Source organism: Corticium candelabrum, chromosome 15 (genome assembly GCF_963422355.1).
Source record: "Corticium candelabrum chromosome 15, ooCorCand1.1, whole genome shotgun sequence".
Taxonomy (NCBI): domain Eukaryota; kingdom Metazoa; phylum Porifera; class Homoscleromorpha; order Homosclerophorida; family Plakinidae; genus Corticium; species Corticium candelabrum.
The window spans coordinates 777,121-798,694 of record NC_085099.1 but is presented as its reverse complement, the minus strand read 5'-3'; the positions used below and the strand labels follow the sequence as shown (position 1 = coordinate 798,694).

Below are 21,574 nucleotides of genomic sequence, written 5' to 3'. Positions count from 1 at the left end.
TCAGTTTGAACAGTACAATGTTAAGTAATACTGAACTAATGATGTTATTAGAAATTCAGGTAAAGAGCACAATGCGTTGAAATTGATAGCAGTATTTGTGTATCATAACATGCTGTAGAGGTACATTTTGGTCTATATCTCATTACATTAGACCGTCATATAGTGACAATGCTTGTACAACAGACGGATCTTGTTTTGAACCATCCTTGAATTCTTCCAGTGTAAGAAGGTCATCATGATTCTACAGGCACATTTATAATATATTTAAGATTAATTTTTACTATAAAATATGCAACCAAACAGAAACAGCTGACCTTATCCATCATATAAAAAATCTGATCAACACGTTGTTCTGGAGTTTTTTCATCATATGGCAGTCGAACTGCATGACCCTAGACAAACAAGACCACTGAATGTCTTCATTTTACTAAATCAAACTATGATTTTACTTCCCACTGCCTATTTATCTACAACTATTAATTGCATGATTGAGATAGCAAATTGAGATAACATACAACCATGGTGTATATAGCCTCCATTATACTGAGTAATTCTTGTCTGGTGATTTTACCATCCTTGTCAAGATCATATAACCTAAATGACCCTGTAGACATATTGCAAGTTCTGTGAATCTAGGTAATGCTTTGCGTTCACTAATCCAATTACATGTTAACTTCTCTTCAAGGCTACCCCTTGATATCACTGACAGCGCAGCAATGAATTCTTTAAATTCGATGGCTCCATCCTGCAAAGTACAACATCAAGTAACTGTTACTAGTAACTAAATACATACATCGAATTTACTTTATTGGAATCAAATTCATTGAAGACAAGGTCAGCAAATTTTGATGCATCACCAGAAGGAAAGAATTGCTGATATATATTTCTAAATTCCTACAAGTAAGCACGCATACCTATCTGTTCATACCCCACCTGTTGTAATTAATTAAGATTTAGACGTACCTTTTGTGACAGATTTCCTGAAGGACAATCTCGAACAAATCCTTTATACCTGACAGCCGGAAGACACACACACATATACCGTAGTTCTTTGTTGCATTCTTAATTGACAAATATTTGACTTCGGAGATTGCTACATGTTACTACACTTGCCAAAGAAATTTGAAGATGTTTCACTTAGAGAATTGCCTAGCTATTAATTAAAGGTACTACAAGATCAGCAATCACATATACAGGAAAGTCCTTAATTAATTAATGTGATTCAATTATTATATTTTCTTTTCTGTAGTTCAGTTGATATAACATGACCATGAAGTCCAGTAGCATATCCTATATGTGTAGCCAATTCTCGATCCTTGACCACAAAATGCAAGTGAAAAGGTACACAATGACTACACGACATCTTGACTGTCTAGAGTTTAGGCACATATACTTCATTCGAATGCCACCGCATGTGATACTAACAGGTGTTCCTCAGCTTGTGTGTGTTAGATTAAGTCATAGTGTGGCAATTGGCTGGAACTACACACTATAGCTCTAGAAATCAATATGTCATATCTCCAAACTCATCATATATATGACAATGCATGCATACTTCACTGTAGCAATTGCAAATACAGCATGGTGCTGACGAATTTGAATTATTGCAATGTACAAACGTACCAACAGCATGCAGACAGCATCATCGTTTTAGAAGATCAGGGCTATAGCTATAGGCACATTTTCTCTCCGAACTTGTCTTACCATTGTTGCAGTTCTCGCTCACTGACTGGATAAGACAAGAACAAGCAAGATTAGTCAGACGACAACTGACGCCGTCTAGTCTACGTAAATTGTGACGAGACCCCTACTTACAGTATGTAGTCGATCTGAGCTCACTGATTTCTTCTGGAGTTAGACGGCTCCTTGTTTGACCCATAGCATGATACCAGTGGTCCACGGTAGAGCAGACTATTCGTCTAATATTGTTGCTACGGACACAAACTATGCAACCGCACCCACTCATTGAAAACAAATCTGTAAACCAGCCGCGTGCATCTAGTCGCGGCTACGCAATCTAAACACTCTAAAAGTACATAGAAACGTCAGTACTCTATCCCGTGTCTGAAAATCAGACAGACACTTCAGTAACAGCATTTCTGGCAGCGTTCTTCGTGCTGTGACCAAATGTCATGCCATACTTGAACTTTTGAGCTAAGCAAACAGAAACACAAATAGATAGACAAGCAAACTTGTTGTGAACATTTTACCTGGAATGTGGCCAGTATAGTTTGGTACAAGGCCTGTGTTGATGGGATAAATTTTCGGTGCCGGTGCAGGGTGGGGGATCGAACGATGCACAATAACTGGTTGTGTTCTTATTGCAGTGAATCTTTGCTCGTCATTGGTGTGATCTTTCAAAGCTATATTTGTAATGGCTGGATATCCCTTTCCCATATACTTGCGTGACTTTGGAACAAAGCCGGTGTAGCCAGACATAAAGTACTTCTTTGGGTCATCCTGAGACATGTAGTAAGGAGAAACCGAGTGTTGGAGAGCGTGTGGCGAGAGATAGGGCAATAGAGCAGCCGACTTGGGCTCTAGAGGTAATGGCTGCTTGACTAGAGTGCACTCTGGTGGTCCGCTGCGACTTGATTGCAGCTTAGTGAGTATTTGCATCTCATGTCGTTTGTCTGCATAAGATCGTTGATCTGCTTCAAAGTCAGAGATGGCTGACCGACACATGTCTGCATACCGTGATCCAAAAAAGTGCTGGCCCTTAGGAATATATCCTGTTGAAAAGACAATTGTCCATACCTAATATCAATCTAATTTAATTAATTAATTATAACAGTAGATTTGCTGTAGACAAAATCAATACTACATATTTTACTCTATACATAAATTGTTAATTTAAAAAGGTATGTAAGGAATTTTCTTTCAGAATCAAACATTGAATAATTGCTTAATTAAAATGTAAAAGTCCCTCTATAATTATTATGACCTGTCTATAACTACTGTATTACTGTCATACTATTACACAACCCAGAGCCAGACCCTACCACCGCGGGAGTATGACTGACACCCGCGGATAAAGTCACGTGCACATACATCATCACGTGCTGCTCTAAACAAAGTTTTTCTGTAACCTGTGTAGCCTGGAACCATCTGCTCAAGCAGTTTCTGATCGCCCCAACTTTTTGTACGCATTTTGACAAGTGGTATGCGCGTCTCGACGCTCCTCCCGAGACGATCAGATGCCGTCATTTCAGCCAAAACGGTGCACCCCGACTTGGCGATGGCCGGACGCGACAGCAAGTCGTGAGTCGTTGATCCGAACGTACGACCTATTTCGTACTTAAACTGAGGGCAGTATCCGCAGTAACTGCAAACAATAAGGCGTTTCGTCACCATCACAATTAGAGAAAGCGTTCACAATTACTAGAGAAAGCGCCCAGATTATGGCTTGCTTACCCGGGAGTGTGGTATGGATCGGGTGTCATCAATGTCGACTTTCGTTGGATGACCATGGCTTCCTCTTCTTCTCTCGCACCATGCACAAACACCTCGGTGAGACGCCGTTGCTAATGACTCCGGACATGCGCATTCGCCATCAATATTTGCCAAATCACGTGTGCTAGGTGTACGACAAACTCGTATGGGTATTCGTATTACGCTTCGCTTTCCGTTATGAATCAACGCAGTGAGTACAAAACTCAAGGTACCATTCAAAGACAAGGCTTAGGGCAGCTTCTTCATCGACTTCGTGGGTTATGCGACCGAGCTGCTGACGGAGGCACACGTTTTCGGGAACACGAGATGTTCTTCAAAATTTCAGGTATTAAACTTGGTTTGACAATTTAGATTCAATTTTTGCAAGTATATAAGATGAACGTCTTTATTGTAGGTTCGATTTCAGGATCGACTCCAGCGCCAGTTAGCTGTAGAATTAGGCGCTCATTGAACAATGAGAGAGCACCATGGTTAGCTTAGCCATACTTTTGCTTAGTTAATTGAACAAGTAGAAATTGTGTGTAACTGAACGTCAATGTATTTTGAAATTTTTATTTATTATTTAATTTATTTTGGAATGGGCACTTTGTAGATCTGGTTTGATCAAATTATTCTTATTCTTTGTTTATTGACTCTTCAGGCATCTTCGTTACTATGGACCTGCAGACACTGCCATAAAATCACCAATTATCTTAGTTCGTAACTGCATTGAATTGACAACTACTGATGCTTTACCTCAGTTCCTTCAAGAGATGGGATTTGTGTATGTTGAATCTGTTGACAGTCAGTTTCTAGCATGGAATTACTTTCTAATTTTCTAGCTTGCAACAAGAGTGTGTGTTTGAGGGTTGGCTCTTTCTTAAAGGACCGTTCAAAGTCTGTGTATTTAGCATTTCCAAGGTAGAGATCTATTAAGCTTGTGCCAATTGACATTGATTATTCTGCATATTAGATGCCTGTGAGATCAGACACTACTAACACAGAGGAAATTCCTGCTATGATTGTAGATGTGACAGCGACTGCTGTGGCTGGAGTTGAACAGGTGTGTTATGAAGATGTTGCTTGGTGATGTCATTGTGTGAGGCTTTTTCAATAGGATGCGGTTGTTCATGAAATGAATTCCCTAGCCGAGCATTTAAAACCGTATCCTTCAGTTTTCTGTCTTCGCCTGTCAGTCAGTCAGTCAGTCTGTCAGTTTGTTGTCTGTCTTTTGCTTGCCATCAATTGCCTCTATAGTGATGTGATTCATGTTGCCGTCAGAAATTGTTACTATTGCTGTATGTGATAAACAAACTCAATAACCATTTTTCCTGTTCATGTGCTTGTCACTTATCTAGCTCTTGCTGAAAACCAGCACATCATAGAGAGATCAAAACTCAATAATAAATCAAGTGTGGATTGTACTTGTGCCATTTGTCATTTTTATGTATCGTTATTGGATAAAGTGACAAGCTTGAGACTGCTTGTGTACGATTTTTGTGTGCAAGTGTATGCTGTCTTTCTCTCTCTGTGTGATCTGTTTATAGTGTATGTTGTATTCCTGTGTGCAGTAATTTGTGTTGGCAAAGTATAACAATTTCTCCTTTACGTTTGAGCCAGGTTAGTGATGTTGAAAAAACCGGATCCTGCACTGCCATTGTAACATGCTACCAAGAATGAGATCATCACTGGCTTCTATTCACATTAGAGACTTACGAAGAACCTCACAGTCAATGACTACTACAAGTTCTTCTATACATTCAAATCAAATAAGTTACCTTCTGTAGATGGGACAGACATACTGTATATAATTGTGACAATGAAGTGATAAATGAGTCGGGTGTCTGTACAGCTAAGATGTAGACAATCTAATTGTCATATCCTCAAGCCACAGTTGAAGGTGATGCCCTACTGCTGCATTGTTTTTAACTGCATTTGCTTTGCAACCTCATAAACATACTGGATGTCGGGTCGGTCATCAGGATTTGGTTGAATGCACAATCGAACCAGTTGTCTCAGCTGCAACAGACACAACAGTTACATGTATTTCTTGTTAACTAGTTATAAAAGCTTTGCTTACCTCTTCTGTGTAGATGTCGGCTGGTAGAGGAGGGTAGTCACATTTTTCAATTTTCTTGCAGAGTGAGTAGAGATTCATTTTGTCACCATAGAAAGGTGACTGCAAAGCAGCCATCTAAAATCACATAAGAGCCTATATCTAGTGAATATCAATTTATTATTGATGGATGCATGTGTGCTACACAAACAATACTTCTAAGAATCTTCTATAACTGACTACAATTCTACCAACAGGCAGTTACGTTGATCTCCTTCACACTTCAAGTTATTACGTACACTAGTTAACAGATTTGTCATCTACTACCTCATAAAGCAAACAGCCTAATGACCATATGTCTGATTTGAAATTATAGCCAGCTTCATGAATCCTCTCAGGAGACATGTAGTAAGGTGTACCCACTAGGATAAACAGAAGATAGGTATGAGTAATGAGTACAAATTCAATAAATAGGAATGACGGGGGACCTAATGAATGCACTGCAGACGTCTTTGAGCTGAAATAACGACCCAGTCCAAGGTCGCCCAGCTTTACAACTCCTGTTGCTGTGATGAATACATTGGCTGGCTTGATATCTAAACAAATACAATACATCATATCATACTGTCACACCACACAATATCCTGCAGCAAAATAACTACCAAACTGGGTGCACTTACCTTCCAGGCTACATTATCTGTCTCAATACAACAGATGTGTGATGGATATAGTTAACAAAGAATCTAATTATTTAAACTTCATTGAATAGCAACTAAGACAAAGCTAATAAATGCTAATTCCTGCACCCTACAATTTTACTGACAAAGAAGAAGGCTGTACCTCTATGCATGACTCGTCTAGAGTGCATATGGTCTACGGCACTGCAAAGCTGCACAAAATACTTCCTGCAGAAACAGACAAAAGTAATAAAGCACTGCAATAATTTCAAAGTATATTTTCATTTGTGTAGTATTAATTAAAGACCCGTCCTACCAAACAGTGCGTTCTGGTATTAGATGATCTTGTTTCTTGAAATGCTACAAATAATGAGATTATAAACAATAGAATAGTCCAACACACACACACACACACACACACACACACACACACACACACACACACACACACACCTTAATCATTCGTGACAAATCGCCTGCATCTGCCAACTCCAGGACTATGTTGAGCTACAACAACAAACCAGGGTGCTTACTAATTCACACAACACACACACACACACACACACACACACACACACACACACACACACACACACACACACACACACACACACACACACACAAACAAACACACACACCAGTCACTATTAAAACCAGATTTTAATTCTTAGAGTGTGATTTTCCCACGCAAATGACACTTGCATTTCCTCCTCTCAATCTCACCTCATTATTCTCAATAAAATTTGCCAAGTACTTGATCACGTTTGGATGGTTGAGTTGCTACAGACACAAATGCAACGAATATTAGCACATATGAAACGAGGTGACGCACTGATCTGCCATCTGACTTTGAGCAAACCAATCTCTTTGATGCAATCACTGCGAGCTTTTGCGTCCATCATCCCAAACACCTTGACGAAAACGAGATCCACACACAATACTCACATTGCTAACGAGACATCCAACAAACCTGCACTTTTTTCAACGCCACCATACTTCCGTCGTGCTGACATCTCGCCCGGTAGACCGTGCTGAATTGCCCTCGCCCGATCTTTTTCTCTATCACAAAGTTTGCTAGTGATCCATACGCCAAGTCTGCATCTCCGGCTCCGAACACGGGTTGTGGAGACGCTGGGCCTTGGATACCCTCCACTGCAGCAGCAGCCATTGCAACAGACAAACAACAGGAAATTAGCACACTACACGACAGCTGGGACGAACAGCACGACTCTAGTTGACGGATATAGGTAGGCGACGCTGGGATGACGCAGGCTGAGCTTGATAGATTACCAGTTGTTTCGACACACCAATTGACAACAAACAGATGTGTCGAACATGCGCTGTTTGTTGTCACCGCCCATTCGTCACGTGTTCAGCAGTATCCGTTTCGACCTGTCGTGTTGTTGGGTGTTCCAAATTTGCGACAGGGATGACGTCGCACTGGGAGAAGCTGCTCGATTTTGACGTTCTTGATGTAAACGTGAAAAAGTATCGTTCAAACAAAACCGGCCTGACTCTCTGTCTAGCAGGAGTGGAAGGGCCTCTGGTGAACGGCTTTCTAACAGTTGGTGAGCATATAAGAATATGCAATAATGGGATCTAGATGAGGCTTCTAACAATATAACTGACTTTTTGTTAGCTTTTGTATCGTGTAAGTTAAATTTGAAGTGTGATTATTGTAAAAGCAGCTACATTTGGAAAATCAGTTGTATTTTTAATTATTGTGTGACATGTGTGTATAGCAGATGTCTAATAATTTTAGTTAATTTAATTAGCATCACTACTTACTATCATCACTCTTAGACAAACGTTTATACAGAGACCCTTATTTTGCGATTGGGTCATCATTCTTTAGTAACTTTATGCTATAGATCGATATCATATACTGTTACTGTCATTATGCATGAATATATGTATGTATATATATATATATATATATATATATATATATATATAATATGATGCAATATTGAAATAATTATGTTCAAAGTTTGACTGAGTATCTATGGTTTTTGTTGTTTTTTGTTTTGTAGCTACCGAAGCTCATGATGATGATGGCTTGCCTCACACTCTAGAGCATCTTGTTTTTATGGGGAGTGAAGATTATCCTGCAAAAGTGCTATCAGATTCTGAATTATTTTAAAATATGTTTAGCTGTTTCTCTATTGTTTTAGGGTGTTCTAGATATGTTGGCTAACCGTTGCCTTGCTCAAGGAACAAATGCATGGACTGATACAGACCACACATGCTACACTATGACTACCGCTGGATGTGATGGGTTTCTCACATTGCTACCTATTTATCTTGATCACGTTCTATACCCAACACTCACAGTAAGCCAGATTTCTGTTTATATCCATCGGTGCACACACATTTTTAGCAATAGCTGGAGAGACACTGTTACTGAATTGGTCATTTTCTTGTGTAATTTTGTATTGCAGGATTCTGCGTTTCTTACTGAAGTACATCATGTAAATGAGGAAGGGGAGGATGCTGGGGTTGTCTACTGTGAGATGCAAGCAAGAGAAAATTCTGGCGAATCGAGAAGTCACCTTGCAATGTTGAGAGCTCTGTATCCAGGACATTGTGGTTTTAAGTCTGAAACAGGTGGACTAATGGCAAATCTCAGAGACAGCTGTAATAACATCAAGGTACAAGAGGCATTGGTAGAAGATTTAAACTTTTTATGGTTTAAATATTTATAGGATGGTGTGTACTGTACTATCATTATGTTTTCTGTATACTGTAGGTCAGAAAGTACCACAAGAACTACTATCGCCCTGATAATTTGTGTCTTATAATTACCGGTCAAGTGGAACTGGATCGCTTGCTTGCGGCTATTAAACCATTTGAAGAGAAAATGTTACAAAAGGGTGGTTTGCCTGCAATGGACCGTCCGTGGACTTCGCCAGTTCCATCGTTTTCTACGGCTGTTGAGCAAGTTGTGCAGTTTCCATGTGATGACGTGACCACCGGACTTGTTCGAATAGGATGGAGAGGACCTTTAGCAACAGTCAGTGTTACACTAGTCTGACATTTTATTCATTTGGTATTCTGAATGTTTGAGACTATTATTTTTAATGTATCTCAATATTATGGTCAGTCTGTTTACACTTTACAGTTTGAAATCTGTACACAGTTTGTGTGTGTGTGTGTGTGTGTGTGTGTGTGTGTGTGTGTGTGTGTTATCTTTTAATTGAACAGATTATTAAATTTTTGAATTTGTATAGGATCATTTGGGATTGGCATCAGTTCAGGTATTATGGGAATACCTAACTGACACTGCAGCATCTCCACTGCAAAGAGATCTTGTAGAGATTCTGGAGCCATATTGCAGTAGAGTAGGATGCTATAACCAGTTGTTGTTGTTGTTGTTGTTTGCTATTTGTCTATAATACAATATGTCAGGTGAATCACTATGTCAGCGTGCTTACTGTCAGTTGTGTATACCTGTCTCTCAAGAATGTTCCTTTTGACAAACTTAGAGAAATAAAATCAAAGTAACACAATTAACTGTTTTGTTATGTCTTGCTCCCAATAAAGTTGTTACTATAGAGTTGACGAGATATTGGTAAACCTTGCCAGTGGGAGAGAACCAATTGACATGAAAAGAATGGTGTCTGTCATTCATCGACAAGTATTGCATGAATTGGACAAGGTAAAGAGCCGAATGCAGGTTTTAATTGCATATTAATTAATACAGACAATCTTATTGCAGCTAGAAGACAATGGTCATGAAGCATTTTCGTTTCTGTTTATTGGAGACTTCTTATATTCCCAAGACAAAGATGAAGTTAGTTGATGTTGAGAAGTCATGTTTGTTGTTGATGTGTGTATAGATCTAGAAGAACACATTACTTTGCTTTTGTTTGCTTATTTACTTGTCTGTAATCTGTCAATTGGTTGCAAGTGAATGTGCAGTGAACTTTGCTTTGCAGCTAAAAGTCAGGGCATCTCAAGTTGACATTTTGAAGTCCCTAAAAGACAAATCTTTAGAGTATTGGACTGATTTCTTGAGCAAATATTTTGTCTCTGCTCCATCAGCATCTGTATGAGAAATTGCTTGTGTTTCAATAAATTTACTGAGAGATGAACAAAATAACTTATGTATGCAGATTATTGGAGAACCAAGTTTTGAGTTGAGCACTTCAATGCAGGCTGATGAGAAGGCAAGAATTGAAGCTCAGCGGACTGTCTTGGGAGAGACAGGACTCAAAAGAAAAGGAGAGGAATTTGAAAATGCAACAGATGAAAATGAAGCAAGTGCATTATTACTTTATGGATATTATGTAGAGTCAATAGAGATTGACTGGCCACAAATTTACCATTTGAGGTTAGCAATTTTTTAAACCAACATTTCTAGGATGCTTACAAATTTGGTCAATTTCACAAATTGTGGTTGGAAAGGTAATCTGTTATCACTAGTGTGGTGGTTTTACTGTGCACACACTGTACTTTAGTTGTATTGGAAATTGTGGCCATACTGCCAAATAATAAACGTGCCACTGAACGATGAATTACAATAATTTAGTGTTTGCTACTGATATAATTTAATAGCAAACTGCAGTCTACCAGTTGCACACAAACTGCACTGGTTTGAGATAGTAATTTGAAATGCTTGTGCATGCACATACTACATTGAGATTTTAGATAAGAAGTTTACGGATTCATTTCATTTATAGGTATGATGTGTATATTTTTTCATTAGGTTGATCCTCCTGACGATCTTCTTAGTTCTGTTGCAGTTCCAAGCACTGATGCAATTTACTTTCATCCTTTGACTTCATACACAAACAGAAATGAAAGTCAAGGGACCGATCAATTTTGCTTTGATGGACTAGCATTTCAGTTTCAACTAGATGACATACACACCTCTTTTGTTCAGGTGAGTAACTTTGTCTTTGGATCAGTGCATTTCAATGTGTGACTAATAATGTGTCTTTCAAAATTTAATTAAAGTGTTTGCAAACACGTGATTTGTGGTTGATGTAGGGCTTACATGTATGTTTAATGTATTTTGTAGATCACTGCATTGCTTGACACTGCAGTTGTCCCAAATGAGCTAAAGCACTATTTACCTCTTCTCACAGAACTTCTTTGTGTATCACCAATAATGAGAAATGGAGGTACAGTGTATTGCATTTAGTTTATACTTTTAGCAGTTTAGGGAATTCTAGCATTGGTCCTAGTGTTCCATACATTTTGCTGCAGACTGTCATTGAATGTCTACTGCACATAGTTATGTATGAGTGCTATTGCAGCAGTCTATATATTGGGTCTTGTTGCTGCTTTTGCTGTAATTACTACATTTTTGTGTTCGTAATAGGTTCCAATTGTTTTCTACTAATATTGTTTATTATGGCTGATTACAGTGTAGATTTTGATTATACTGTATGTGCTGTTCAACATTTATAAACTGTTGTTTTTTGCTAGAGTTAATTTCTCACGAGGAAGTAGTCGCTCAGCTCGCAGCTGATACTCTTCTTAGCGAAGCTCATGTTGGTGTTGGTGGTCGCTGTTTTTTACCAGGCAGCTATCCTCAGCTTGCAACTTTATGTCTCAAGGTATGGAGTGACATATTACAGCAGTACTGTAATTGCAGTAAAACTGGTTGGGACCATGTTACTGTTGCGTTTGAAGTTTCTATTGGACTGAAGCAAAAGAGTTTAATGCCACTGTAATACACATAGGTAAATTAGGTTGGAGTTAGTCACTCTTCTTGTGAGCACACAATCATCAGTTCATATAGTACTTATTTGCACAGCTTACATTGGTGGGTATGACAACCTTGATAAGCGGGCTGTATGCTGAGTTGGTCTAATAATTGTTTGACTGTTTTCCTGCAATGTGAATGGAATTATGTGTATGCAGTATCATTCTGGTGATGCTTCTGGAAATTTTGCAGGTTGAAGTTGACAATTATGAACGTGGAGTGAAGTGGTTGCAAGAATTGCTCTATCGAACACAGTTTACTTCTGAAAGGATTCAGATAATTGCCACCAAGATGCTAAATGAAATTACAAGGTGATTGTAATGTAAGCGAACAATTTGAAGATATTCTTGTAATTCTACATGTATGTAGTCTAAAGAGGAGTGGTAGGATTATTGCTCGAACTTTGTCTCATGACCTAAACTTCATGTCAGGTATTGATGGGATGCTCACTGGTTTTTAGTTGGTTTTAGTTGCAGGGATAGTTTTCAAAGTTATTGTTGGCTACCTGGCTTCTGTCTTACATCTTGCTGATTTATTTACTTTAAACTTTGTACGTGTTTGTCACTTTATCTGTTTTCGAAGCAATGGCATGCATGGATGACTTTGCAACAATGACTTGATGTGTCTACTTGATCGAGTAATGTTACATGGATTGCGGGTTTATCTGGCATACCTCTAGTGCTTCAAAATTGTTATTCGACTATATATAATAGTTTCTTTGACTACAGAAAGCAATTTACAGTCGGCATCATTTCTTAAACAGCAAATCGTTCTTACTAATGTATTACGGCATCTAGAAGAAGATCCCAACAAGGTTTTGGTTTTGAATTGTTGCTTGTCGTATCGAATTCTATGTTTACTGTTATAGGTAACAAGAAGTTTACATCAGGTTTCCAGTCTCCTGTCTCATCCACAAAATCTACGTATCCACATGGCAGCTGATCTCAAGAGATTACCAAACAAACCCCATAGAGTATGGGACGATTTTCTTTCCGACTTTCATTTCAAAGCTTCCAAGTGATAGCGATTACTATACAACATTATGTCTAGTTGCATATAAGTTTTTGTTGCAGTACAAGAGCTGCTTTGGTGCCTGTTCTTTCATCCAGTCGCCTGCTGATTGATCCCTCTGCTGCACCTCCTAATGGTTCTATTGTTGGTGTGGGATCTGTGGAATCTTCTTTTCTTGTACAAACTTGTCAGGCTATTGATTCATATGCTGACCCTGATTTACCAGCATTAATGGTCTTCTTGCAATACTTGTGTGCTATAGAGGTAGGTGACTTGTTGCTAATTAACTTACAAATCAAGATAGCTAAAACTGTTTCAGGGTCCAATGTGGAGGCAGGTTCGGGGATTGGGATTGTCATATCATTACAAGTCAGCAATAGCAATGATGTACAACGTTTTGTTTATTGTTAGCTACTTGTTGTATTCTAGCATGTATCCAAAGGTGGAGGAAGGTTTGCTGTACTTTATACTCTTCAAATCAACTCATCTCATGAAAGCATATGAAGAATCTAAAAAAATTGTTGTAAGGACAAGCAATATTCATTTCTGATCAAAATTCACAATATTCATTCAAAATGCAGGATAGCTTTTTGAATGGAGAAGTGGAATTTGATCCAATTCAGCTAGAATCTGCTATTAGCAGTACAATATTTGACATTGTTGAAGATGAAGGCAGCGTATATGATGCTGCAAAGCAAGTAAACTACACCACTTGCTTGTATATTTTGTATGTCTTATTCTAGCATGCACAAAATTTATGCTTCTTATAGTCTTTGCTGTCTGAATTTCGGCAAGTTGGTCGTGACTTCAACAGGTTCTTTGTTGTGGTGTAGGTATATTCTCAATCTTGTTGTTTATTGTCTATTTGCCAGAGAACTGATGAAGAAGGTCTCCAGTGTGACTGCAGCAGATTTGAATCGAATTGGGAAGCGTTACGTATCAATACTGTTTGATCCTAAGAGATCGAGTTGTGCTGTATGTTGCAATCCATCGAAAGTAGATGAAATTTCAGAAAGACTTAAAGAGTAAGAAGCATTATGAGGGAGCATTCACCTTTAATTTGGTTGTAGTTTGAAGACTAATTTGGTTTATAATACATGCAAAATGCTCCAAGTATTTACTCACTATGCTGTGCTTTCACACTGTGACAGTCACTATTTTTATTTTGATAATTGGAATTTACCGTTTAGCCAGTCTTTGTAACAAACACACATGCACCAGTCACACTTTATTTATCGGTTGCACGGGGTTTCATTGTTTTGTTTAGCATCTCATTTGTAGTATTGCCCATCTCCTTCGTGAAATCTCTGTTTCTGTAACCGATTTTTATTTACTGTAGGATGGGACGAAAACTGGATGTACTTTCATCATTGGACTTCAGTCAACAGTGAAATCATTTCAACTACCAAATCACACATTGCTAGCAAAGTGTTCAGTTGTTATATAACGAATCTACTGTCACTTGATGATAGCATTGGCCAATGTTGGTACTTTGCAAATTCCCTTTCCTGGTACTGTGAAAGGCACGCCTTTGTAGGTTGCAACACAGTCACTGTTTGTTGTCAAATCAGGTCGAATTCTATCCCAAACCTATGAACAGGTATTGTGCTAAGAGTCACTTAATTAAAGACATGTGGATATGGATAAAGACAGAAGTAATAAACCAGAAAGAGACAGAGCCAGTGGACGCACACGATAGACACATACGTACACACATGCAGGCAATGCAAGTATCGATTGATCAATTAATTAAGAGACAACACTATTGCACTTTTTTCTTTGGATTGAGTTGTTCATCTGGTTCTCCTGAGTATCCTTCAAATAACACCCTGTCGCCTGGCACACTGCCAGGAGGTGGATCAATAATTTCTATGTTGTCTGGAGACTCGGCACACATGATCATTGCTTCAGAAAAAATGCCACGCATCCTTGACAAAATTCATAGACATCATGATGGACTGAAAAAAATACTCATCACCCACTTTGCCGGTTTCAAATTAACAAGAAATATCCCGAGCCGATCCTACAAAAATCAAATCAATCTATTTGGCTGCTTACTTCACAGTACATACATGTTAACCTGCATCTGATCAATAGGAACATGTTTGACTAGACCACTCACTACATTTCGTGTTTTCTCCTCTCCAACATTAACTGTGTACAAAGTACATTATGTTGATAAGATGATTGACTACAGTACTGTAGCAAAACCTTCTTCTACATAGAGCGTGTCAGCATCTGGATGTTGTTTAACTGAAAGAATGCGACCAACTTTGATGTTGAGGCGTGACACATTCACCAAACCACCTTCAGTAGTTGTATCATTCTTATGTACTAAACCTTAATAAAACCTCTTAAGTCTTGACTGTAATACCTTCACTTGGAACTGGTGATGGATCTTTCTTTTCTTGTTTTTTCTTTTCTTTCTTTTTGCTCTTTGCTTCCTCTCCATTTCCCACACCTTCTGCGACCACTGACAAAACAGCTGCCACAGGCTCACTCTCTACAGTGGCAGGTTGAGCGCCTGGACCTTGAACATATGCTGTAACAGCAGGAGGATTAGGATAGTGAGGAGGCTTCTGACCAGGAACAGGAAGTGCAACCTGAAACCCTGAACAAAAATACCTTAGCAAAACCCCACTTTAAGACATGCAGAATTCTGCTAGAAAACTTTCATATGAACATGATTAATAAATTCAAAATTAATTAAGCAAGCGAGCAATGCATGCACTGTGAATGTCTGGTCTCGAATAAGCAAATGTAAATCAGGGCAACAAATGACCATTTAAAGATAAACGTAGTGTCTAGCAATACTCAGTTCAGTAAACAATTAACTTGTAAGAATCCCGAGAAGAGAGTGATTCCACGTAATGAAAGTTTCTGACCCCTCCCACAAATCAAGCCCAAATATACTGACGTTTATTTGTTGATTCTAAGTCTGTGAGCTGTTTCTTCATGGAGCAGATTTCTTGTCTGAGATCTTCATTTTCTTTCCGCAGTCGAACAACTTCTTCACGTCCCTACAAAGAGGCCCATACGCCAGCATTAGTAACCAAGATCACTTACGTAGATCTTCTTACCTTCAACAAACCCGACTTTTCTGAGACACCAAGAGAATTTAACAAAGAGACAAATTAAATAAAACTCACATCTAGCTATTCGATTAAATTAAATCTACACTAATCACTACGAACCAGCTTTTTCTTTGAGGCCTTGCAATTGATTCTTCAATAACTCTATGGCAGATTCCGCTTCCTTTGCCCGTTCTTCCAACTGTTGAACAACATCAGAGTCAGCCATTGTATGTACGTCACGTGACCAATTTCCCACACACATGGCTTACACTAGTCTCGCGTAGCCAGACCTTACTGCTGCGTCATAGGCGGGAAGTCTTGCGATGCCGACGCGAATATTCGATGTCTATTTGACTGTATGTGTTACATTCTGCATTCTATCGATAACTTGTTCGAAACAAGAGTTGACGAGTGAGTAACATTTTAGTAGCCTAGACTAGCTAGAATGATGAAACAGGAGAAATCTAGATTTTACAAACAGCCTGTTTCCTTGCAGATGAAAGTGTCTTAGACAGCACCGAAGCGGGCGCGCCTTCCGAACGTACGACTAGAGATGAATCTGATGGAACAGATTCACTATATACCGACACAAAACCAGCTGCAAAAGAACGTCTTCCTGATCGACCGTTACAGCTTGTAAAGCCAGACACCAAGCATCACCGCAGTTTGACATTGGTTGAGGAGAATGTCAAGCATCTACACTACATCGAGGGTCCACTGGCCGTAGTGGCTGTAGTTGGCAAATTTCACTCTGGAAAGTCGTTCCTATTGAATCAACTGATGGGAAAGCAGTCAGGATTCGGAATAGGACCGTCTGTACAGCCACACACTATGGGAATTTGGATTTGGGGAAAGGTAACGTATGCCAAGCAAACTTGTCGCACTAGACAGAGTATAGACAGTAAGATTTCGTAGCACTCACTAATCAATGTGTAATTAAATATCAATATTATTAGCTTGGTACTGTAAACCGTAGATTAGTGTTTGGTGCCATTTTTATTTACAATCAGTGAGGGCAAAGTCACTGTAAATTTTTAATAAATTAATATTTATAATGTATCTTAATATGGATTATGCGACTGTTAGTCTGACATTGATGTGACTGCTAATTTAGTGTTGGGATAACAATGTGACAGGATTTTAGGTATGTCTTACAGGTGAGTTTTAGAGTGAGATAAGAAGGTTGACTGGGTTGGGTAAGAATACGTATTGATCCGGTTGTGTTCTTGTGTCTAGCCTACGGAGATGCAGCTTGCAAGTGGACAGAAAGTGTCCGTGATTTTTCTCGATACAGAAGGTATGCACGCACGACACACACACACACACACACACACACACACACACACACACACAAGCATGCACATGCATGCACGCATGTAATCGTATTGACAAGCACACTTGCTGCTGAAGGGTTTGCTGCATCGAACATCTCTGAGACTTACGATGCAAAAATATTTGCGGTTGCTACATTGCTCAGCTCCTATCTCGTATTTAACTCAGTGAAGGTACTGTCACAAGTTTGGATAAAATCAACTAGAAATTAAGTGTTATTATTGAAATTTGTTACAGATAATTGACCAAGCAGATATTGACTATCTAGAGCTGCTAGCTAGACGAACAAGGGTTTGTGAATTATCTAATGTGTTGCCTCTTTGTTGTTTTTATGCTGTTTATATTTATAGCTCTTTGCTCTTCGATCGCAGATATCGAAAGCTAAATGGGTTGATGATTTCAATCATGACCTGCTCACTTTTCCACCTCTTTTGTGGGTTAGTAATAGAAGAAAATGTTTTGCTGTGTGTGTGTGTGTGTGTGTGTGTGTGTGTGTGTGTGTGTGTGTGTGTGTGTGTGTGTTCACATGAATGTGAGAGAAAAAGAGAGAGGCTAACATCATGTTTGTAATAATATTGTATTTATAGATTGTGCAGGATTTTGTTCAGATGACTTTAGGTGGCGAAACCCCTCAGCAGTGGCTTCATAGACTGATGGGCAGCAAATCAGCAAGAGACAGCGAAGAGCATGAGATCAGCTTGCTTGGTATAACTCATGGCTCATTACTGCTAAACATGTTGACATACTGACAAACGGACACTTTTGCAGATATGTTGAACTGATTTTTAGAGCATGTAGTTGCAAACAGACAGACAAGCAACAACCATTTAGTTGTTTTACTGTTTTACAGGTATTTTTGACAGCGTAGATTGTCACACTCTTTTCCTGCCGGCAGTACAAAAGAACCTCCTTCAAGATCTCAGTCATGCTAAAGAAGATGATCTAACGACAGATTATAAGAATGACAGAAAAGCACTTTTTGAAAAAATGCAAACGAAGTTACAGCCAAAGGAGAAAAATGGTCGCTTGATCAATGGACCAGAACTTGCATCTCTTTTGCGGTTGCTTGTTGCTGCAGCAAATGAAGGTTCACTAGCTGCTATTCCTGGTCTATGGACGATTTTTGTTGATGGATTAAAAGAGAGTGCTCGTGGTGACTGTTTGGTATTCTATGAGGCTGAAATGTCAATCATCTTCTCAAGATATGAAAATGGTATGTGAGATATGATATTATGTAAGTCAAAATTTTGACTTTACGAAAGTGAAGTGGTAACTGGTGCATGTACAAGTACACTGTGCTATTGGCCAGGTTGACAACTTATTAGAGTGGTACTAGCAGTTGATTGCATGTCAGTATCCTCAAGGTTATTTTGGTAAGACATTTGTATGAACACATCAAGTACATTACTAGTTAAAGTAGCACGCATTTGTAGTTGGTAAGTTCAGTATTGTTTATCTGTCAACTTCATATGTTTTTGTTTGTATTATTGAAGGGCCAATAAATGCAACAAAATTAATGGTATGGTTCCATCTGTTGTTACTGCTCACTTGTCGGTTTTTATGCAGGCAAATTTGCATATTTAGCTATGGCATACGTCGGCAGTCAACAGAACTGTTTTGCTATTAGAGCAGTTGTTGTTTGGGTTGAATGACGCCATCAATGCATCACTTGTCGGTCTACAAAGAGATATGGCTGACAAATATTTGAAGAGTCAAGATGTCAACCAAAAAAAGATTCAGATCAAATGCACTGAAGTGCAAAGAAGAATGGAAGTGAGTGTCATCTACAACATCATAATCATGATTGGCAGTTGATAATATAGTATAGCACTAATTACTGATATTAGATGTGTATTTAGTAGTATTTCATACTATTAGTTAGTATTTTGTACTATTAGTTGTGTAGGGTAATTATCAAAGCAATTGGATATTGGAATTCAATAGTTTCATGTTCATTACTGCTTTTTGCTATTTTCAAGGTTGAGGCAGAGTCTCAGCTGGACCAGACTGTATTGCCTGTATTGACTTCAGAATTAGAACAACAATATAGGGAGATTAAATCGGGTGTTTTGGAGAAATTAAGGTGAGCATCATTTATTTTTAGTAGCCTTGGCAAGCCATACATTTATCGTATTGTATTTGTAGGGCTGATCTTAATGAGTTGCAGGACAGTGACTACTTTCTCACTAGCTTGGATCAACTACAAGTACTGCTTGCTTACATATTATGTCAACTATAATATAGCTGATTTTTGTTAGAATTCTCTTAGCAATATTCGTGATACTTACTTGCTGAAAAATCGGCAAGCTTTAGAGAAAGTACTGGAAAATGCAAGGGACAGTGCCATCAGTATTGCATATCTTGCTCTATTTATTGCATGTACATGTATAACACATGGTGGTTGTTTCATTAGATCATTTCAGGGATAGTGCACGTAATGTTGATAGAATACCAAGACTTGAGCCTGAATTGCAACGTATTTTGAATGGAGCAGAGCTTGAAGCTCTTGCGGTCAGCTCTGTGTGGTTGATATAAAAATTGGTGGATTTAGACAGCATGTGTTTTGTTTCAGGTTTACGAACGTGAGGGCAGTCAGGCAAAGGAAGAAAGTCTATTTCCTGCATACTATTCAATGGTCAAAGTGAGACGTGAAGTTCTCTTGTGGGCTAACGGATGCTTGTACTCGTAATATGTTTTTAGACTGGTGTTTCTGAACTAAAGAAAGCATTGTTTGAAGAAAATTTACAGTTGGTGCGAAGTGCTTGTGAAGGATCGGTGAGTCAGCATGACTGACTACATGATGAGGAAGGACATGTTGGTTATGATGTGGTCGTATACGTATTTAGGTTGTACTTATCACTTTACAGACTGCAATATGTCTGATGCACGCACAGTACACCTTTTTGTATGTGATTTTCTTACAGTTTTTGTATTTTTCAAAGATTTAGTAGTACAGACTTTGGTTTTTATCTATGAATCTACGAAGTTGCTGTTTCCTTGTTTTGCGACTTTGTTGGCAATGCTGTTTATCACTGTAGGCATCGGAATTGGTGAGAAAGTTTCGTACTAACACGGGTCCTAGCAAGATCGCTCTTCCATTGAATGAAACGGATTTGGACAAGAAGTACAGCACATATTCATTCATCTTGTGCTTGGCATAGCTATTTGCATTGATTTCACAGATTTTTGTTTACAGGTTGGAAGTGGAGATGGATCTGATGCTATCAGAGTACAGCCAGCTTCATGTAAGTTATCATGTTATCAGTTGTTGTCATTTGGATTGATACAATGGTGCGTTTAGGCTTCATTTAGTTCAACTGATGAATACAAAGAGGTGAAAAAGTCTCTAAAGGTATTCACTACATGATTTATGTACAGTGTGTAAGCCTAAACTTAATTATGGTCTAGAATCGCTTGCTTTCTGTTTGTGAGGATCGACATAAAGACAACGTTGAAGCTTATACCAGAGAGGTTGTCTGTCTTATTGAAGTATTAGTGGTAGCGAATGCTGTTATAAAGATGCTTGTCATTTAGGTTCGAGTGCCTCTTGAAACTGCAAAGAAGATAATCTTGCTGTCTGCTGACAAATATGACACTGCATTTAGTGTTCGACAATACGTAAGTCTAAGAGACTAATGGACAAACATAAAACAGGCAAATTTGATTTTAGTAAACTAAGCAGACAATGTTGTCTAATTAACTGTCATAAAGTTTGCTAGTCAAATTAAAGTTTGACAACTACAAAGGATGGAAACAGTGATTAGATGATGATATGGATGCATGAGTAGGCAGTAGGTAGTAGCTAAGACTTATGCCTCTACTAGACACATATGTATGGTAGAATGGTAATTATTATATTACACATTATCTATAGTATTATGTATTATTACATGCTCTATTCAGCTAATTTCATTGTGTATTCAGATGATTGAAGTGTGCATGTTGAATTTAAATGAGGGAAAGCCAAAGCTGTGGGAAGGAAGTCTCAAGATCATGATTGTCAATAACTACATTGATACTGAAGTTGAGCTGCAAGAAATTATCACCTCTAGGAACTCATTTTGGTCAAACTTGAAAGGCTTCTTTCAATGGCTTGTAGTGTGGATTCAAAATATGTTAAATGGTCTCGAGGATACACGAAAACTACTTTCTTAGAGATAAGTAGTCAAATTTAGTAGGCATGGTGAGAGAAAAATTTATCTAGGTATGGATATTGATCATATTGTTTACAACAATCAATGTGTATAACTATGATCCATGAATACAGAGCCTATAAGTA

General features: G+C 38.5%; 7 protein-coding genes across 8 annotated transcripts; 3 read left to right on the top strand and 4 right to left on the bottom strand.

Annotated features, from left to right (window-relative positions):
* Nucleotides 1-28: 28 nt before the first annotated feature.
* On the bottom strand, nucleotides 29-1,966 carry LOC134190633 (neuronal calcium sensor 1-like). The gene is made up of 8 exons (XM_062659092.1): nucleotides 1,816-1,966; nucleotides 1,705-1,729; nucleotides 964-1,012; nucleotides 805-894; nucleotides 667-745; nucleotides 516-604; nucleotides 315-392; nucleotides 29-241 (listed from the first exon to the last, which is right to left on the bottom strand). The coding sequence occupies exons 1-8, from the start codon at nucleotides 1,964-1,966 to the stop codon at nucleotides 143-145; spliced, it is 660 nt and encodes a 219-aa protein (XP_062515076.1). The 3' UTR covers nucleotides 29-142.
* Nucleotides 1,903-3,523, bottom strand: LOC134190632 (ciliary microtubule inner protein 2B-like). The gene is made up of 4 exons (XM_062659090.1): nucleotides 3,415-3,523; nucleotides 3,090-3,325; nucleotides 2,211-2,732; nucleotides 1,903-2,154 (listed from the first exon to the last, which is right to left on the bottom strand). The coding sequence occupies exons 1-4, from the start codon at nucleotides 3,468-3,470 to the stop codon at nucleotides 2,072-2,074; spliced, it is 897 nt and encodes a 298-aa protein (XP_062515074.1). The 5' UTR covers nucleotides 3,471-3,523; the 3' UTR covers nucleotides 1,903-2,071.
* A 48-nt stretch (nucleotides 3,524-3,571) lies between these two features.
* LOC134190464 (mediator of RNA polymerase II transcription subunit 18-like) lies at nucleotides 3,572-5,188 on the top strand. The gene is made up of 7 exons (XM_062658907.1): nucleotides 3,572-3,778; nucleotides 3,848-3,923; nucleotides 4,094-4,216; nucleotides 4,275-4,353; nucleotides 4,406-4,495; nucleotides 4,550-4,596; nucleotides 5,053-5,188. The coding sequence occupies exons 1-7, from the start codon at nucleotides 3,631-3,633 to the stop codon at nucleotides 5,093-5,095; spliced, it is 606 nt and encodes a 201-aa protein (XP_062514891.1). The 5' UTR covers nucleotides 3,572-3,630; the 3' UTR covers nucleotides 5,096-5,188.
* LOC134190463 (serine/threonine-protein kinase Nek7-like) lies at nucleotides 5,110-7,494 on the bottom strand. Its single transcript, XM_062658905.1, has 10 exons — nucleotides 7,136-7,494; nucleotides 7,014-7,076; nucleotides 6,889-6,945; nucleotides 6,619-6,672; nucleotides 6,482-6,525; nucleotides 6,329-6,393; nucleotides 5,977-6,084; nucleotides 5,816-5,910; nucleotides 5,513-5,626; nucleotides 5,110-5,451 (listed from the first exon to the last, which is right to left on the bottom strand). The coding sequence occupies exons 1-10, from the start codon at nucleotides 7,331-7,333 to the stop codon at nucleotides 5,341-5,343; spliced, it is 909 nt and encodes a 302-aa protein (XP_062514889.1). The 5' UTR covers nucleotides 7,334-7,494; the 3' UTR covers nucleotides 5,110-5,340.
* A 57-nt stretch (nucleotides 7,495-7,551) lies between these two features.
* Nucleotides 7,552-14,360, top strand: LOC134190461 (uncharacterized protein C05D11.1-like). Its single transcript, XM_062658903.1, has 25 exons — nucleotides 7,552-7,733; nucleotides 8,199-8,281; nucleotides 8,340-8,498; nucleotides 8,607-8,816; nucleotides 8,915-9,178; nucleotides 9,396-9,506; nucleotides 9,574-9,665; nucleotides 9,721-9,823; nucleotides 9,884-9,958; nucleotides 10,104-10,214; nucleotides 10,281-10,424; nucleotides 10,874-11,050; nucleotides 11,189-11,291; nucleotides 11,599-11,729; nucleotides 12,071-12,189; nucleotides 12,248-12,309; nucleotides 12,607-12,692; nucleotides 12,747-12,895; nucleotides 12,952-13,153; nucleotides 13,209-13,258; nucleotides 13,319-13,412; nucleotides 13,471-13,587; nucleotides 13,660-13,703; nucleotides 13,762-13,914; nucleotides 14,229-14,360. The coding sequence occupies exons 1-25, from the start codon at nucleotides 7,595-7,597 to the stop codon at nucleotides 14,278-14,280; spliced, it is 3,030 nt and encodes a 1,009-aa protein (XP_062514887.1). The 5' UTR covers nucleotides 7,552-7,594; the 3' UTR covers nucleotides 14,281-14,360.
* On the bottom strand, nucleotides 14,260-16,213 carry LOC134190462 (aminoacyl tRNA synthase complex-interacting multifunctional protein 1-like). The gene is made up of 9 exons (XM_062658904.1): nucleotides 16,084-16,213; nucleotides 15,970-15,989; nucleotides 15,807-15,909; nucleotides 15,264-15,500; nucleotides 15,101-15,196; nucleotides 14,970-15,043; nucleotides 14,872-14,912; nucleotides 14,661-14,817; nucleotides 14,260-14,479 (listed from the first exon to the last, which is right to left on the bottom strand). The coding sequence occupies exons 1-9, from the start codon at nucleotides 16,187-16,189 to the stop codon at nucleotides 14,348-14,350; spliced, it is 966 nt and encodes a 321-aa protein (XP_062514888.1). The 5' UTR covers nucleotides 16,190-16,213; the 3' UTR covers nucleotides 14,260-14,347.
* A 64-nt stretch (nucleotides 16,214-16,277) lies between these two features.
* Nucleotides 16,278-21,570, top strand: LOC134190733 (guanylate-binding protein 1-like). Of its 2 annotated transcripts, XM_062659229.1 has the most exons (22): nucleotides 16,278-16,374; nucleotides 16,460-16,818; nucleotides 17,200-17,260; nucleotides 17,374-17,468; nucleotides 17,533-17,586; nucleotides 17,646-17,732; nucleotides 17,883-18,000; nucleotides 18,146-18,508; nucleotides 18,789-18,814; nucleotides 18,880-19,068; nucleotides 19,275-19,378; nucleotides 19,441-19,501; nucleotides 19,554-19,644; nucleotides 19,709-19,806; nucleotides 19,868-19,936; nucleotides 19,996-20,070; nucleotides 20,334-20,419; nucleotides 20,492-20,540; nucleotides 20,597-20,647; nucleotides 20,704-20,766; nucleotides 20,830-20,913; nucleotides 21,220-21,570. In XM_062659229.1, the coding sequence occupies exons 1-22, from the start codon at nucleotides 16,287-16,289 to the stop codon at nucleotides 21,448-21,450; spliced, it is 2,502 nt and encodes an 833-aa protein (XP_062515213.1). In that variant the 5' UTR covers nucleotides 16,278-16,286; the 3' UTR covers nucleotides 21,451-21,570. The 2 variants fall into 2 exon arrangements, 1 of the variants encoding a protein (XP_062515213.1); XR_009971679.1 differs by lacking the exons at nucleotides 20,830-20,913; nucleotides 21,220-21,570 and having other exon boundaries at nucleotides 20,478-20,540.
* The last annotated feature ends 4 nt before the right edge of the window (nucleotides 21,571-21,574 follow it).

What these genes read in the sequence shown, in the direction of transcription:
- LOC134190462 (XM_062658904.1), bottom strand. Translation starts at nt 16,189, where the DNA reads ATGGCTGACTCTGATGTTGTTCAACAGTTGGAAGAACGGGCAAAGGAA. An exon ending in CACGCTCTATGTAGAAGAAG is followed by an intron (nt 15,044 to 15,100) that starts GTTTTGCTACAG and finishes CTTTGTACACAG; the next exon opens with TTAATGTTGGAGAGGAGAAA. An exon ending in TTCCTATTGATCAGATGCAG is followed by an intron (nt 14,913 to 14,969) that starts GTTAACATGTAT and finishes TGATTTTTGTAG; the next exon opens with GATCGGCTCGGGATATTTCT.
- LOC134190463 (XM_062658905.1), bottom strand. Translation starts at nt 7,333, where the DNA reads ATGGCTGCTGCTGCAGTGGAGGGTATCCAAGGCCCAGCGTCTCCACAA. An exon ending in AAGAGATTGGTTTGCTCAAA is followed by an intron (nt 6,946 to 7,013) that starts GTCAGATGGCAG and finishes TTGTGTCTGTAG; the next exon opens with CAACTCAACCATCCAAACGT. An exon ending in TAGGCTGTTTGCTTTATGAG is followed by an intron (nt 5,627 to 5,815) that starts GTAGTAGATGAC and finishes ATGTGATTTTAG; the next exon opens with ATGGCTGCTTTGCAGTCACC.
- LOC134190461 (XM_062658903.1), top strand. Translation starts at nt 7,595, where the DNA reads ATGACGTCGCACTGGGAGAAGCTGCTCGATTTTGACGTTCTTGATGTA. An exon ending in TTCTATACCCAACACTCACA is followed by an intron (nt 8,499 to 8,606) that starts GTAAGCCAGATT and finishes TTTGTATTGCAG; the next exon opens with GATTCTGCGTTTCTTACTGA. An exon ending in CTTAGAGAAATAAAATCAAA is followed by an intron (nt 9,666 to 9,720) that starts GTAACACAATTA and finishes TTGTTACTATAG; the next exon opens with AGTTGACGAGATATTGGTAA.
- LOC134190733 (XM_062659229.1), top strand. Translation starts at nt 16,287, where the DNA reads ATGCCGACGCGAATATTCGATGTCTATTTGACTGTATGTGTTACATTC. An exon ending in TTCGAAACAAGAGTTGACGA is followed by an intron (nt 16,375 to 16,459) that starts GTGAGTAACATT and finishes GTTTCCTTGCAG; the next exon opens with ATGAAAGTGTCTTAGACAGC. An exon ending in TAAATGCAACAAAATTAATG is followed by an intron (nt 18,815 to 18,879) that starts GTATGGTTCCAT and finishes TTGCATATTTAG; the next exon opens with CTATGGCATACGTCGGCAGT.
- LOC134190632 (XM_062659090.1), bottom strand. Translation starts at nt 3,470, where the DNA reads ATGGTCATCCAACGAAAGTCGACATTGATGACACCCGATCCATACCAC. An exon ending in GATCCATACCACACTCCCGG is followed by an intron (nt 3,326 to 3,414) that starts GTAAGCAAGCCA and finishes TATTGTTTGCAG; the next exon opens with TTACTGCGGATACTGCCCTC. An exon ending in CTATACTGGCCACATTCCAG is followed by an intron (nt 2,155 to 2,210) that starts GTAAAATGTTCA and finishes CTGTTTGCTTAG; the next exon opens with CTCAAAAGTTCAAGTATGGC.
- LOC134190633 (XM_062659092.1), bottom strand. Translation starts at nt 1,966, where the DNA reads ATGAGTGGGTGCGGTTGCATAGTTTGTGTCCGTAGCAACAATATTAGA. An exon ending in GAGCGAGAACTGCAACAATG is followed by an intron (nt 1,013 to 1,704) that starts GTAAGACAAGTT and finishes TCCGGCTGTCAG; the next exon opens with GTATAAAGGATTTGTTCGAG. An exon ending in CCTTGAAGAGAAGTTAACAT is followed by an intron (nt 605 to 666) that starts GTAATTGGATTA and finishes ATATGTCTACAG; the next exon opens with GGTCATTTAGGTTATATGAT.
- LOC134190464 (XM_062658907.1), top strand. Translation starts at nt 3,631, where the DNA reads ATGAATCAACGCAGTGAGTACAAAACTCAAGGTACCATTCAAAGACAA. An exon ending in CTTCAAGAGATGGGATTTGT is followed by an intron (nt 4,217 to 4,274) that starts GTATGTTGAATC and finishes CTAATTTTCTAG; the next exon opens with CTTGCAACAAGAGTGTGTGT. An exon ending in CTGTGGCTGGAGTTGAACAG is followed by an intron (nt 4,496 to 4,549) that starts GTGTGTTATGAA and finishes CTTTTTCAATAG; the next exon opens with GATGCGGTTGTTCATGAAAT.